Source organism: Loxodonta africana, chromosome 8 (assembly GCF_030014295.1).
Source record: "Loxodonta africana isolate mLoxAfr1 chromosome 8, mLoxAfr1.hap2, whole genome shotgun sequence".
Lineage (NCBI taxonomy): Eukaryota > Metazoa > Chordata > Mammalia > Proboscidea > Elephantidae > Loxodonta > Loxodonta africana.
The window spans coordinates 79094334-79110445 of record NC_087349.1 but is presented as its reverse complement, the minus strand read 5'-3'; the positions used below and the strand labels follow the sequence as shown (position 1 = coordinate 79110445).

Below are 16112 nucleotides of genomic sequence, written 5' to 3'. Positions count from 1 at the left end.
CACACACACAGCGAAACAGATGTTGATTGTGGGTTTTTGCCCTTAGAATATTTAGCAAAGATTAAAAAGTAACATCGTCGGTCACAGCCTATAAAGTTTACCTATTAAAAGAACACAGTAGGCTGAAGAAAAACCAGTCTAAATAGGGTTTAGAAAATGGCATGGAAATTTTTTGTAACTATTGTTTAAACTGCCAAATTTCAAGACATTCAATGTTTTCTTTAATTGCTTTTGCAGAAAGGGGATTCCCAGAATTAATATTAATTATTTTCTAAGCTTTAAAAAATACTGCTGAGGAAAAAACAAAACACTACTTAAAAAAAAAAAAAATCAAGACTGTATAAGCCCCTTAAGCACATTAAAACGATCTTTTTGGAATTGCTAGTTTGAAAACCGGACTGTATTTAAACCCCTTTGAGCATTAAACAAATAAATATTGCTGACAATTCTTGTTCAAGTCATCACATTTTAAACCTTGCTACGACCTGATTTTGAACTGACCTCATACAGGGGAATTATTTGGATCTGTCTCCCTCTTGTGGATAGTTCTTTTGCAAGTGTTCTGCCTTAAATCATCCTGAACGAAGCCTCAGTACTGGGAAACTAAATGGAGGCAGGGCTCGACTTCCAGAGCAGGAGGAAGGCATAGTGAGAAAATGTGGACGTGACTATTGTTTAACAGAAAAGCTTACACTAGATTGCTTTAGTGTAACATAATTTTTAAGGTTTGAAACAACAGAAATTAGGATCTTTGCCAATGTTATATTTACTTCTTGAGATGCTCTGTAGACTGAAGAAAGAATGCCTGTATGTGAATGTCAAAGCTTTACGTGTAGGTCTGTAATAAGTTATTTGTTCTTTTAATTAAACACAGACAATTTTGACAGGTTTAATTCCACTCTTTATCAGACTTCTTTCTGAATGATGATCAGCTAAAGATGAGGGAAGGGAATCCATCTTTTACCCTGGTGCCTCTTACTTTCTCGTCCTCTATCTTTGCCTCTGAGAGGAGGAAGTTGTTCTCTGCGATGCCTCTCTACTTCCTGTTCTTGCCTCTGCTGCTCCAGTTTCTGCTCCTTTTCTAGGAGTTCTTGCTGATGTTTTATGGCTAGAAGTTCCTGTTGCAACTTGCGAGAAGAGAAAGACGTGAGAGTGTGCAATTTTTTTAGGCTTCAGAGTCATCACTGACCATAATTGAAATACTATGAGCTTTTGGATCTTGATAATATTAGTTTGTATTTTTTACCCCCCTTTTTTTGTAAATTATTGGAGTTTAAAGACACACAACTAATGACATAGATGGTTCTAATGTTATCAACAAGCTAGCTTTTAGGTGGCTCCATTACCTGTGCTACCTTATCAAAGATCGTTACCAAATTCACTCAGGTCTTTTTGTTTTTACTGGTTAACTCCTTAATTCCCTGAGCAATTTTTTTGTACAAATTACTGAAATATAAGAAATCAGGGCAAATAAAGGGACTTTCCAGAAGTGTATTTCACGAAGTCTCTCATATTAGTAATAAACAACTAAAATCTTCAATTCTTAACCTGAAAATAATCAAAGTGACTAGAGTTGTGGGATATGAGTTAATATGAGTCAGAATTGACTTGGCAGCAATGGTTTTAGTTTTGGGTTGGTTATCTAAAATAGAATGAATGATAGAAATTTCGAAACCTTACAGAGAATATTCTCAATAGACTAATGTAATCTATATATACATGCATGATTTTTTATGAAACAGTAATAGTTTAGTTCATTCATCAAAGACATAAAAACCTTTAAAGACACAGGTCAAGAAGAAATCATTCCCATAAAACTATGCTTTAATTCACTATTGTTCGGAAGCCTTTAAATTCACTTCAAAATCATGAATAACATGAATATAAAACATTCTTTATAACTATCTTGACATGTCAGTTTCCTCTCAAACTAAGAAACGGTCATTCTTGAGGAACAGTAAATGTGCTCATGGAGTAATAACCAAAGACCCTGAGTTCTAATAAGGCTATGATATTACAAAATATGAGATCAGAACAATTCATTAATCTACTTTGAGCCTTAGTTTCCTCATATGTAAGATTATGGAAACCCTGGTGGCGTAGTGGTTAAGTGCTACAGCTGCTAACCAAAGGGTCGGCAGTTTGAATCCGCCAGGTGCTCCTTGGAAACTCTATGGGGCAGTTCTACCCCGTCCTATAGGGTCGCTATGAGTCGGATGGCACTGGGTTTGTTTTTTGTTTTTTTGTATGTACATTACATTACTGAAATTAATATAAATTTCCTGTGTTTACATTAGATAAAAACCAAAACCAAACCCTTTGCCGTTGAGTCGATTCTGACTCACAGCAACCCTATAGGACAGAGTAGAACTGCCCCCATAGAGTTTCCAAGGAGCGCCTGGCAAATTTGAACTGCTAACCTTTAGGTTAGCAGTTGTAGCACTTAACCCCGACGCCACCAAGGGTTTCCTTACATTAGATAGGTACCTAAAACTCTGAATTTTACACTGAAAATTTGTTGTTGCTGTACGTTGCTGACAAGTCAATCCTGACTCATGGCGACCCCATGTGTACAGAGTAGAACTGTTCCTCAGGCTTTTCAAGGCTTGAGTTTTAAAAAGCAGATAGCCAAGCCCGTATTCCAAGGAGCCTCTAGGTGAATACGAATCACCAACCTTTTGGCTAGTACTCAAATGCTTAACCGTTTGTACTGCCCAGGGACTCAAAAGCTATGTGGAATGGCATCAGTTACCCTGGAACAACGGGAAGCCAACTTTGTATGTCAACCATGATAGCCCCCACCAGCTCCAGAAGGGGTATGGTTACAAGCATTTCTTGTTACACTTCGTATTAAAATCTTTGTCATTTTGACTTTGATACTCTAGCCCCTTAATATTTCCAAATATTCTGTTGTAACAGAAGAATTTGCACTTCTACTTAACTCTGCCTTAACTATTAATTCTGTACAGAAATTGGGCTTGGTCAAATCGATTCAGTATTTCACCCAACGCCCCAATTGACTGAACTGTAATCTCTCCTGTAACCTAGAAAATCAAGCAATTTAATTTCCATAGCTACTATTATCGAGGATTGCTGGGATAAGCTTAAAAAATAAATAAAAACAAACTAAACTTCACTCCTCTATTTCTAGATGTTCTAGCCCAGGAGAGAAGCAGGCTGAATAGTAGCTTTGGAGGCAGACAAGGCATAACTACAACTCCTGGAGCAACCACTTACTAGCTGTGTGGCCTTGGCTAAGTTACATTATTTCTCCCTGTCTCAGTTTAGTAGATGGAAAAATGGGAAAAGAGCATCTAATTCAACAAATGCTGATTACAGAAGCCAGAGATTAAAAAAGCTAGTATAAGCTAACCATGCACTGTGTCTCCTCAGAAAAATAAAATCCAAATAAATGTTAAAAATATCAACTTTCAGCATTACCCATAAAAAAACAAGACAAAAATTTTAAAAAGTAAAAAACTTCCTATTCTTAAAAGAAAAATTATAACTATGCCTTTAGTTTCTGAGAAAACAATTTATTACTTTGAAAAATAATTTTAGAAGCTAAATTTTCCTTTTAGCTACCTCAGATTCCTTTTTTCAAGTGCTTTTGCTTCAATATTTTCCAGATGTCAGTAAAATCTACTATATCACTTTGTTTATACTAAGGGAACAATTAATTACCTATTTACTATTATTAATTTTTCACTAAAATCAAGCAACAAATAACTTAAAAAAAAATTATTTATATATACAGCTACAAAAGGCACCCAACCTAAATGAAAGGAAGTATCTAAAGCAGTAATTTCTAAATATTGCCTTGCATCCAGGAAAATATGACTTAGCACACAGTAGCAAAATGGTTCCTTAAATCTTAAAGTATGGTGAAGAATATAAATTTTACTAATTCATCATTGCCATCCTAACAGGCCTAAAAAGGAGGACTAAAAAAGAAGATCTAGTCATCACTGTTTCTGTTATCATTTCAAAGGTCAAACTGAAATAATGCTTCGGCATTCATTCAAATGTAAGTCAACAAACCAAAGAAAGGCAATTCGTACTGCAAAATATAGCCAGGAGCTACCGATTCCATATAGGATCCAAAATCCTCACTCTTATTTTTAAGGTATCTGATAAAAAAAAAACAAATCCGCTGCCGTCGAGTCGATTCCGACTCATAGCGACCCGATAGGACAGAGTAGAACTATCCCATAGAGTTTCCAAGGAGTGCCTGGCGGATTTGAACTTTGGTTAGCAGCCGTAGCACTTAACCATTACGCCACCAGGGTTTCAGATAGATCAATAAAATTCAAGAACTTTTTAAGTAAAGTTTACTAGTAAAATAAAAAAAAAAGATTATAGCCCATGGTGAAGAGCCTTTTTAGGGAAATAAGATAAAACAGACCTTCCAGGCTAAGGATATATCTTGTAAAACAAGAAACATAGGGAAGCAGATAGTATTTTTAGCTTTTCAGATATTGTAATATTAATGAGGTGAAAGTATATAATATTATTGAGGAAAAGTATATAATATTATTGAGGATTAGTTATCTACTGTATTTTATGTAACTAACATGTGCCTTCTACATTTGTTTACCAACTGCGCCCTCGACCGGTGAGGTATTTTCGTAAGTGCACCTATGCCATTTTTTTTATATGTTGCTGTAAAACAAAAAAAATTACGACAGCACACTTACGAAAATACCTTGTGTGGGGAGGGCATGGTTGGCAGACAAACATAGAAGGTGCATGTTATACGTGTATAATACCGGTATAGTAACCTCTCATCAAAGGACTGGTGCTTGAGTAACACATCAAGGGTCTATGATATGATACGATATAACATAATGTAATAAATAAGTCATCTTTGAAAGAGTTGAATATAAAAGAGGATTTTGTACCGTAAATATTTGGTGCTTTACTATTGCCGCCATGATAAATTTAAATGAAACATCTACTTATTCTGTTATTACTTCTTTTTAATCAAGAAGCTGACATTTTACGAAAATGGTACAGTAATACTTGCCCCTGAATATACAAGATAATAAATAAATGTAGAGATACATCTAAAATAATCTGATAATAAAATCAGCCATTATACGAAAACATAAAAATTCTGGGACATGGACATATTTCTCCCAGAATAATTTAAACAAGTTGGATCTCAAATTGTCAACAATTTCCCGAATTTTTTCACTAAATTCTTATTTACAGTCTGTTACCCACCCAGTGCCGTCGAAAATCTATTAGACTCATAAAAACAACATTGAAAATATTTGCACTGGTTTCTTCATATATGTCTTGAGATTTTTATTATGCAAGTATTTTGAATGTATACATTATGAGGTTTTTTTTTTCCCCTCTAAAAGGAAGAGCTGGACATACTCAGAACATCCTGTTATAGACAAAAGACTAAAAAAAAAAGTGATTTCTTCACACAAAGTAACTAATTTATTCTTTCTGATAAATCATAGCAATCCTGTAGGACACAGCAGAACTGCTCCCTAGGGTTTTCAAGGAGTGGCTGGTGGATTCGAACTGCTGACCTTCTGAATAGTAGCCTTAGCTCACTATAGCTCTTAATCACTGTGCCACCAGGGCTCCTTCTGATAAATAGTATATGCATATTCTTTAGCAATATAAAATAGATTTTCTCAGGCTCATGGTTGTTCTTGAGGGGAGAATAAATGAGGGAAATGAACAAAATTGAGTAGAAGAAAATCTATAAAGGGTATAAGAAATTACTATGCCCTACTATTTATGTTATAAAGCTAAGGGATACAGGAGTGGTACAGATCTCGCCAAAAAGCAAAGCAGGACTTTGGCTGGCATTCTTACTACTGACCCATGGTTCTCACTAGTACAATCACAATATCCTTAAAGCCATACATCCGTGTCTTAACCACAACGAACTTTCGCCCAGTGCTCCTTCTTGTGCCCATGTCACCGTGAAGGCCACCTTGGTAAGGTCAGAGACAAAAAAACATTTGCTACCTTGATGTGCTCTTGAAGCTGAGCCTGGTGCTGCCTTGTTAAGTTCTCGTGCTGTTTCTGAAACTCCGCTATCAGGAGCTGCTTCTGTATTTGTTGCTGCTGCTGGATGAGGAGTAACTCCTGCTGCAGCTGCTTCTCACGGACAACGGGGTCCACCACGGGCATCATCATCCTGAGATCTGTCCTTAGGTCTAGCGGTGAGATGGGCTCCAGGCCCACAGGAACCTCTGATTTCACATCCACTGGAGAATCAGAAATAAAGAAAGTGGGGAGAAAATAGAAAATTAGCACATCTCTATGGAAACAAAATAAACAAAAAATACAGCAACACCACACCTTGAACAACAAATTTTAAGCAAACAAATCTAGTCAGGTTTTTAAAATGATGATAAAGGTTTTCTGCGTATCAGTTTTGGTAAACAGGACATATGCTAATTTTCACTCAACAATTTTCCATAAGTCAGAACATATGCTAATTTTCCATCAACAATTTGCCACACATCTTCCATTTTTCTCTTTCTCAAAAAGATTACTGCAATTATTCTCTGGTATCAAAGTTGTTCATACTGGACTCATTCTACTGGACCACATGCAAAAATCAAGTTAACTTAGAATAAAACTTGCAAGTTAACTGAGAGAAAGGTGTTATAATAGAGAACCTCTAACACAACTGGAAAAGCCTCATGGCATAGCTGTTAAGTGCTATGGCTGCTAACCAAAAGGTCAGCAGTTCAAATTCACCAGGTGCTCCTTGGAAACTCTATGGGGTGCTTCTACTCTGTCCTATAGGGTCGCTATCAGTTGGAATGGACTCAATGGGAACGGGATTTTTTTTTTTTTTTAACACAACTGAATCTGTGCACTTATGACCATCACTTTGTAATCAAAGTTAGGAGATATATTCTATCTTTAAAAGTGAAGTTAGTAACACAATTGCAGGGCTACTGAACCTAGCTAAGAAATAATACAAATTTACATGCTAAATGTGGGAAATGCTGAGTAGATTAATTTATCAACTGCAGCAACGGTGCCTTTTCCAAACAGCTAGAAGTGAGAATGAGTGGTTTTTAAGTAGTAATAATCTGTATTTCAGTTACCTTGTTCTTAAAATAAACATGGCAGGAAAAGTATGAGGGGATATAAAACAAGTATTTAATTAAATGACTGAAGAAAAACTTGATGAACTAAAAATAAATTACAGAAGATAATGTTTAAATGTCTTAAAAATTAAAAGAGACAATGTATACAAGATACTTAGCACAACTCCTAATAGTTAAAAACGCTGTTTCTAAAAGAGTGGCATAAACAGCAAAGCTGACAAACGTGGGAGAGATCACCTGGTAGATCAGTTGTTTATGGTCGTGTCCACTCTGATTGGTTAGTGCTTATGCCAAACTAGTTGCTAAATATTTTGAATATGACCCTTGGCCACAGGAATCAGAAAAGTTATATAATTGGGTTAAACAGGTTGAGTTTAAGACAACTGGGAATTGTGGAGAGGAAACCGTAAGGAACTGCATTGCATGCCTCTTCCACTGGGGTCAGCTACTATCAGATCCAACTAATTACTGACAAAAGAAATACAGGTTCCAGTGTAGACAGAAGTCATTCAATTTTTTAATTAAAAGAAAAGGAAAAGATTTAAATACTCTGGGAAACAAACGAAGAGCTTCTGAAGTCGACTTTGACATGTAGGCTGCCAGTTTTCAACCTCTGCTCTAAAATTTAAATGCCTATTCCCTTTCTTCTACCTGTGTTATTCTGGCATGTTACTTAACCTTTGTAGGTCTTAGTTACCTCATATGTAAAATACAGATAATGACAGTAACAATAACAACATAGAGTTATTAAAAGGATAAAACATTCAAAGCACTTACCAAACCAAAAAAGGAAACCAAACCCACTGCCGTTGAGTCGATTTCAACTCATAGCAACCCTATACCCACCCACTGCCGTCGAGTCGATTCCGAGCGACCCTATAGGATAAAGCAAAACTGCCCCATAGGGTTTCCAAGGAGTGGCTGGTGGATTTGAACTGCTGACCTTTTGGTTAGCAGCCAAGCTCTTTAATTACTTTACCACCAACACTTACATCTCTCAATAAATGTTTGTTGTTGCTACTGTTTTTATATAAAAAGAGAAATTTTCTGTGTATTAAATCATCAACACTAAGTGGCTAAAAAAAAAAAAAAACCCTTAGGAGCAAATATGAAAAGGAAATGGTACATGATTTCTATTAAAAGTTAGACAATAAAACAAAAAACTTCTAGATATATGAATGAAGAAAAAATTGCAACTAAACAATTGAAAATTTCACCTTCACTAGTGAAAAAATGAGAATTACAAAGGAAAATAAGGTATCACTTTCTAATTATCAATTATAATTACATACTTGTGTGTTGTGTATGTTTTTGCGTGTGTATAATGATGCCCCAATACATACAGCAGGCATTTGGCCAAACAGACAATTATACATGGCAAGTGACACTGTCAATTGGTACAAAACTTCTGAAAAACAATTTGGTGATAAGAATTAAGAGGTGTTAATTTTTTCTTTTAACCCTTTGATTCAGCTTTGCCAACTCAAGGAATGTATCTTGAGGAAAAAATTACTAATAGAGAAAAAAAAGCTTAATGCCACATTTTTATTGGATTATTACTACTATGATTATAATCTAACTCTCCAACTACAAGGAAATATGTAAGTGAAATATGTCACATCCATTTGGTAGAAAAATAGGCAATACTTAAAAATAATATTTATGGAAATACGAAATATGGTTTTATAATATTAAGTGAAAAGCAGCATAAGTGACATATACCCTATACTAACTCTTTAAAATACACAAACATAACTTAGTCAATATACATTTATTGAGCACCTTTAAGTGCCAGCATGGACTCAGGTACTGGGAGTTTAGTAGTTAACAGAAGAAACAACAATTCCAGCCCTCATGGAGCATATACTGTAGTGGGAAGTTTTAATTACATTACAGTCTGAATTCTAACAGCAAAGGCTAGTGAGATACGGAAGCTGGTTGTGTTTTAGGTGGAAATACGATTTCCCTTTTTATTCTACTTTTCTCTATTTTTCCAAATTGCATCTATTGTTCTACCACCGTAAGTTATAGTTTCATGTAAATATAACTTAAAAGATTTCTAGATTCCAGGTTGGGAACTACAAAGTTCATATTCCATGTGGATTTAAGAACTATCTTCAGCAACTGAAGAAAGCCTAAGAGAATCCTATCTATAGATGTGAAAGCTGCAAATACTAAATAAAACTTTAAATGTCCTTCCTTCTCATTTGAATGTGAATGTGTGTGGGTGTGTGCAGACTGGTATCAATCTTGGAGTGCTACCAATGATTATTTTTCAACGTAGTGATTGAAAGATTACACTGATGATTCTACATTTGTCAATTTAATTAAAACGGAAAAATGATAAAGTATAGATTTGTGGACAATGTCTTCTAAGACATAGTATCTGTGAAAGAAAAGAAATTAATTGTGACAAGTTCGGAATCAACTTGAAGATGATGGCCTGTAAGACCTCTTAGTTGGAGTGTTCAATGTAGAACCTTCAGTTAAGGCTCTGGAGTAACTTCAGATTTTGAGCACGACCTAATAGAGTTACCATAATTCCAACTGAAAGCAAAGACTGTTAATGACATATTTTGACTTTACATTAAAATCAAAACATTACATTAAAAGGCTAAACTATAGCCTCTAAATTTTACATGGAAATCCCAATAAACAAAGGTCAGAATTTAACCCTACAAAGACAAAATGTAAAATTTCAAAGGACTCTAAGGCTTCTTCTTGCTCGTATTATTACTCTCCATAAACTGCCAGCATCGAAACCCTTTAAAGAAGAAAAAAAAAGTTCCACAACTCTCTGAAACAGTTATTGTAAACCTCAAAGGGTAATTTGACTTCTTAACCTACTATCCCAACAGAAATGATTGTGTATAACTGCTTGCCTTTGTTCAGAGACTAATCACTAAATTGTGAAAAATCACCCTCAACTTACAAAAACTGCTCTTGATTATAAATAATTGCCCCAGACTGAGAGAAAGTGGCAGGCAAGATCCCAGTCTTTCATCCAATTTATTCAGCAGCAATCCACATTCCATTTGTCTAGACTAAATATAGCAGCGTTTATACAAGAAATCAATAGTGCTTGCAGAGGAGAGTAAAGGCATGAATATTTCATCAAACTCAGAGAGAAACGGCAATCAACGAACTGATGGCTCTGTGTCGGTCATCTTTAGCCTGCTGGATTAGTTCCTGTTTCTCGGACAATAGCTCATCTCTGGCTAATCATAATCATATCATAGCCATTCTTTCTATTTGGAACATTAATTGCATTGTGGGTGACAAATGCCCATCATGTTCCAAAAGGAATGATGAATTTTTCTTACATCTTCTGTGACAGGCTAATAAGCCTCCCCAGGAGCAATAATAGTAACACAATACCAGGGCTGAGTTTCAACAAGTCCCAGTGACTATTATATCATAGATGTGAAAGAAAGGCCATTGTCCGCAGCTGCCATATTATCATAATTAGAAATAACTAACTTACAAAGAAATGAATTAACCACTGGTTTTAACAGTGAGGAAAGGGGAGCATCCCTGTTCACACCATTCTTTGTCTAGGAACATGCAAATTCCTCCCAAATTACTTAGAACAGGTAGGCAGGGATACATATGTTAGAAGGAAGTTGATAACAACAAATAGCATGGGTTACAAATGAATCATAATTTTTAATAAATCTTAAGATCTCATAGCAGATATGTGGAAGGACTATGACACTATACTGCTTTATTTGGACTCACCTTGTTTGCCTGAGATTTTATATATATATGCTGTGGGTACTCTGGTGGCATAGTGGTTAAGAGCTATGGCTGCTAACCAAAAGGTCCGCAGCTCGAATCCACCAGGTGCTCCTTGGAAACTCTATAGGGGCAGTTCTACTCTGTCCTATACGGTTGCTATGAGTCATAATCGACTCAATGGCAATGGGTTTATATGCTGTATTTCTATTATATTCTAATACCAAATTATTATTATTACAATAGAAAGTGGTTTTAAGTAGAAATGAAAGCTACATAGCTTATATGATCAAATTTGTCTGCTCTACTGAACATTTCGATACACTGACCATTCTCAAATGTCACTTTACAAAGTCCTTTTTATTCTTTATATTCTTTCCAATGTAAAGAATAGTTATTCCTATAGTTATTCCTACTTCTGTGTAGTGTTCATCAAATCATGCAGTGTTATTTTAGAAAGCTTCTATTTTACAATGAACTTGTAAACAAAAAGCTCCCGATTCAAAATAAGAATAAAATCCCAGATCATATAGATGATTATAGTTATTACATTTATTTAAGCAATATACACACATATTGGATTGTAAGATGTTAATAAATATCTATGACAAATATGCTTTTTTAAAATATCAGTACCACTATGCAGTTAATTCACAGCCCTGATGATAATCTAAAAGCCATGAAATTTTACTTAATTACTCATTTTACAGTCTGTTATTTATAGCACAGGTAAGCAGGGAGAAGCTTTCATATACTCAAAAACTGGCAACTTTGGTTGCTATCTTATCAGCTTGCTTGCAAACAAGAAGCCAACCACTGGAAGAAAGTTTTAAGTGAACAACTTGCAAACCCCAGGGATGGAAAACCCTAAGAATACACAATAGTAAACATTTACAACCATCGCAACTCATATTATTCTTCTAAAATGAGATCTCAAAGGAGTAAGGTTCAAGACCAAAGATTTTACCAAAATTTGGCCTATGCACAATCTCTCCACCAATGTGTGCATGTGTGTGTATCAACAACTTATTTTTCCACTTGAAAAAAAATGCAATAGAAACTTGAACTGTGTTTCAGTATCTCTGTTAATATTCATGATTCCAGCCCCTGTAAGTCAGGCTATTGCATCAACAAAGCTGCCTAGAGCTAGTTTATACTGAAGTAATTTATATTAAGTACATGATTGTCCACAACCACTGGCAAGTGAATATATGAGTTAAAATTTCTGCATTAGGGGAGGAAAAAAATGTGTGGCAATGAGCATCTACTCTGCTTTTCTGTTCTTCCTTTCATGCATAGAAACCTTGTGGAGGTATCATCTCCTGTCACGGCCCACTGAAAGAAGCTGCCTGCTGTGCTGTTCTCTGCTTTAACATTGTCCAGTCAATTATGTAGTCATATTGGGAGTTCTGGGTCCAGAGAAGAATGTAGAATAACTGTCTTAAATACGTGGAATCAGGGTTTCCACAAAGTGAAACCCATACCGGTAGTTTAAGTACATGGCAAATTCTACAGGAAACCCCTTATACAAAACTTCAACAGGAGTAGACATCTTTTCATATTTTTGTTTCTTTGTGGGAGGCTTTAGGCCTTGCCATAACAACCTGGTTCCATACATCAACATGAATCCTGATAATACCATGGCATGTCTGAAACTGCTCAATACCAATACGTGCACTAATGCTAGTATACAGGGCAGTGCCAGGGAGATTATTATCTTCTCTGTCAATACGTGTTGCTTGCCCTGTTGTCTCGGTACTTTTTGGCCAAACTAAAATCAGTAAGAAATAATTCGCTAATGTGCCACCCGCTACCCATCAGAAAGATATCTCGTTTAAAGTTTCTGTGTGTAAAATTCTTTGTGTGTACATATTCATTTTTATTGATCATCTCATTAGCTAACATATTTTTCACTGGGAATCTTCTTGAACTGAGTATGATGTCTTCATGGCTGAGTCCAAGAAGACCCATGACCAGCACATTGCAGTCTTTTGCCTGACCATACAATGGTATGTGAGGATGCCAACTTCACCTTGAGGAATCTTACAGTCTGCTTTGACACAGCAATCAGGGATAGTGGCTTTCTGAGATTTTAGCTTCATTGCCACTTACTCAGATAAATGTCCCGGAAGAAACTAGACCTTATCTTTCTTACGAGCTGATATTCCTCTTTGATAATGAATTTATGAATCTGGCCTTGGAGAGCTGCTGTTCACCATGCTGAAATGAAAAAGGGGGGTTGGGTGCCCCGGAGACAAGACTCTACAGCTCCAAGGTGAGGATGGGAACCTCTAGGACTTTTCCACAGGTTAGTCTGAGGAGGTGGTGCATCAGGAACAGAAAACCGAGGCTCTTCTCAGTGTTATGGAGCCTAGAACCCACCAGGATGAAGCTGATCACTGCGGCCCTGTCAGGTTTCTTTCCACAAGGCCACCATGAGTGAAGTGGCCACCTGTTTCTGGCTTTAGCAGTGACAATGAAAGCTGGAAAACATGGCAGTGAATTCAGGCAGTGCTACTTCCCGGAGGAACGCCTGTCACTCATGGCAAGCCTGTCGATGCCGCCATCTTGTTCTTCTGGCTCCAATCGCCCAAATGGCTCCCAGCTCCAGGAAGCTGTTCCTTCCCTGCACAGAGCACTCTGAGAAAGGCATCTCGGGCACTAGCATGGTGGAGGTCTGTGATAAGTTCAGTCAGAGGGTTTTTTAATGAGTCATTTTTACAATCTCTTTCTTGCAGTCATGTTGTGGATCACTAGACTGGGATTCCTAAAATATTGCTTTGCCTACAATAAAATTATCACAGGCTTTCAACCCACCTCTCTAGACTTGTCTCCTGCTACCACTTGAGGAAACTAAATCTTAGTTTCTAGCATATAGTCCTACCTTCATATCTTTTCATATTTACACTACATCTTCTCCCCATATGTATTTCTTCCTTATCAATTTAATTCAGCAAGCATATTTTGAGCACCTAGGAAACCTTGGTGATGTAGTGGTTAAGAGCTACGGCTGCTAACCAAAAGGTGGGCAGTTCAAATCCAGTAGAAGGTCCTTGGAAACACTATGGGGAAGTTCTACCTTGTCCTATAGGTTGCTTTGAGTTGGAATTGATTCCACGGCAATGGGTTTTTTTTTTTTTTTGGTTTTTTATGATATGCTTTTGGAGCCCTGGTGGCTCAGTGGTTGAGAGATCAGGTGCTAACCAAAAGGTAGGCAGTTCAATCCACCAGCTGCTCCTTGGAAAGCCTGTGCGGCAGTTCTACTCTGTCCTGTACGGTGACTATGAGTTGGAATTCACTCCACAGCAATGGATTTTTTTTTTTTTTTTATGCTATGCTTTTACTCTGCTAAATATAATGGAAATAAAACTGAGTATGATGTGGTCTTTGCTTGCTGTAGCTCACAATGTAGTACATATAATTTGGTGATGGGTGGGATGGGGTGAAAATTTCTGTGGGTAGGAGGAAAGCATGATATATGCACAGATGCGAAAAAAAAAAGTCTTATTTATTAAAAGGGGATTGAAAAGAGAAGCCACTCATTTTTCCTGGCCAAGTCAGAGAAGGCTTATGTTTGCCTGACCCTTCAAAGGCCATTAAAAAGGCCGGGAAAAAACTGGGAGCAGAAAGAATAGCATGTGCAAAGGAACAGGAAAATAAAAAGGAAACTGAACATAGTTTGGTGTGACTGGATACTAATAGGCACAGGTGGTATAAAATGTCAGAAAAATAGGCAAGAAGCAGTTATTTCATGAAGCAAACAATGTGGCAGAGGCCATAGCCGTCAGCACCAAGCTACAGAGAGACAAGTGACTCAACTCCTTGGTAGCCTGAATTTATTCCCTTGCAAAATCTGACCTACTTTGTTGTGAGGAGTAAAACAGATTAAATTAATTGTGCTCTCTCTTATTCTGTGAGCACTAATTGACATCAGATGTTTTAAAAACATGAAAAGCATAGACTGGAAGGCATGGAGTGAGGGAGACTGGAGAAGAGTCTCAGACTCTCTTTCTGTATCTATCTGTCTATCTCTCTATCGATCAATCAATCAATCCATGCCTATCTTAGTTCTCTATCCAACTCATGGATTAAAGCACTGAAAATGGGAGAAATGTTGAGGGAAATAAAAGAGAGTTTTTCAGGTAAAATTCACAGGCTGCATTAAGTAGAATTTAAGTCTTCTTTCAGAGCTGAACTCCATGAAGTTAATTTAAATTATTTTAAACCTCCTAGATACCTCCATTCTCTAATTTCCTGCTACTTACATCCCCCCTTTAAACATTTAATTTGGAACTAAAAAAACTACAGCTTATAATTGTATTTACATTATTATTCTTTGTATCCTGTTTGGTTTATATCTGATTGTGGACAGAGAGCATGCCTTCTGTCTTGTATCTGATTTCTTTAGTCCTTTGACTCAATAACTGCACTACAGCATCAGTTCTTAAGTTTTATACCAAGTAAAAAAGTATCAAAGACTGCTTACGATCCTATGTAGGTAAAATCACACCAAAGTGGTTGTTTTTACATTATCCTAAGATTCACATCCCCCAAATGTCTGTCAGTTTGTTGTACTGTGGGGGCTTGCATGTTGCTGTGATGCTGGAAGTTATGCCACCGGTATTCAGATACCAGCAGCGTCACCCATGGAGGACAGGTTTCAGCTGAGCTTCCAGATTAAGACAGATTAGGAAGAAGGACCCGGTGGTCTGCTTCTGAAAAGCATTAGCCAGTGAAAACCTTACGAATAGCAGTGGAACATTGTCTGATATAGTGCTGGAAGATGAGCCCCCCAGGTTGGAAGGCACTTAAAAGATGAGCGGGGAAGAGCTGCCTCCTCAAAGTAGAGTCAACCTTAATGACGCAGATGGAGTCAAGCTTTCGGGACCTTCATTTGCTGATGTGGCATGATTCAAAATGAGAAGAAACAGCTGCAAACATCCATTAATAATCGGAACCTAGAATGTACGAGGTATGAGTCTAGGAAAATTGGAAATCATCAAAAATGAAATGGAACACATAAACATCGATAACCTAGGCATTAGTGAGCTGAAATGGATTGGTATTGGCCATTTTGAAAGGGACAATCATATAACCTACTACGCTGGGAATGACAACTCAAAAAGGAATGGTGTTGCATTCATCGTCAAAAAGAACATTTCAAGAACTATCCTGAGGTACGCTGTCAGTGATAGGATAATATCCACACGCCTCCAAGGAAGGCCAGTCAATACGGCTATTATTCAAATTTACAAACCAACCACTAGGGCCAAAGATGAAGAA

General features: G+C 36.8%; 1 protein-coding gene and 1 pseudogene across 7 annotated transcripts in view; both read right to left on the bottom strand.

Moving 5' to 3' along the window:
- HDAC9 (histone deacetylase 9) overlaps positions 1-16112 on the bottom strand; it is a 794698-nt gene that overhangs the window by 456874 nt on the left and 321712 nt on the right. For 4 of the 7 annotated variants that reach the window (XM_023544374.2, XM_064290035.1, XM_064290039.1 and 1 more), the window contains exons 3-4: positions 5995-6236; positions 980-1127 (exon numbers count right to left, since the gene is read on the bottom strand). In XM_023544374.2, coding sequence (XP_023400142.2) covers positions 980-1127; positions 5995-6236 — 390 coding nt within the window. The remainder of the gene's footprint in view (positions 1-979; positions 1128-5994; positions 6237-16112) is intronic. The other 3 variants (XM_064290036.1, XM_064290040.1, XM_064290038.1) reach the window with 1 other exon arrangement.
- Positions 8227-14130, bottom strand: LOC135232242 (casein kinase I-like; annotated as a pseudogene).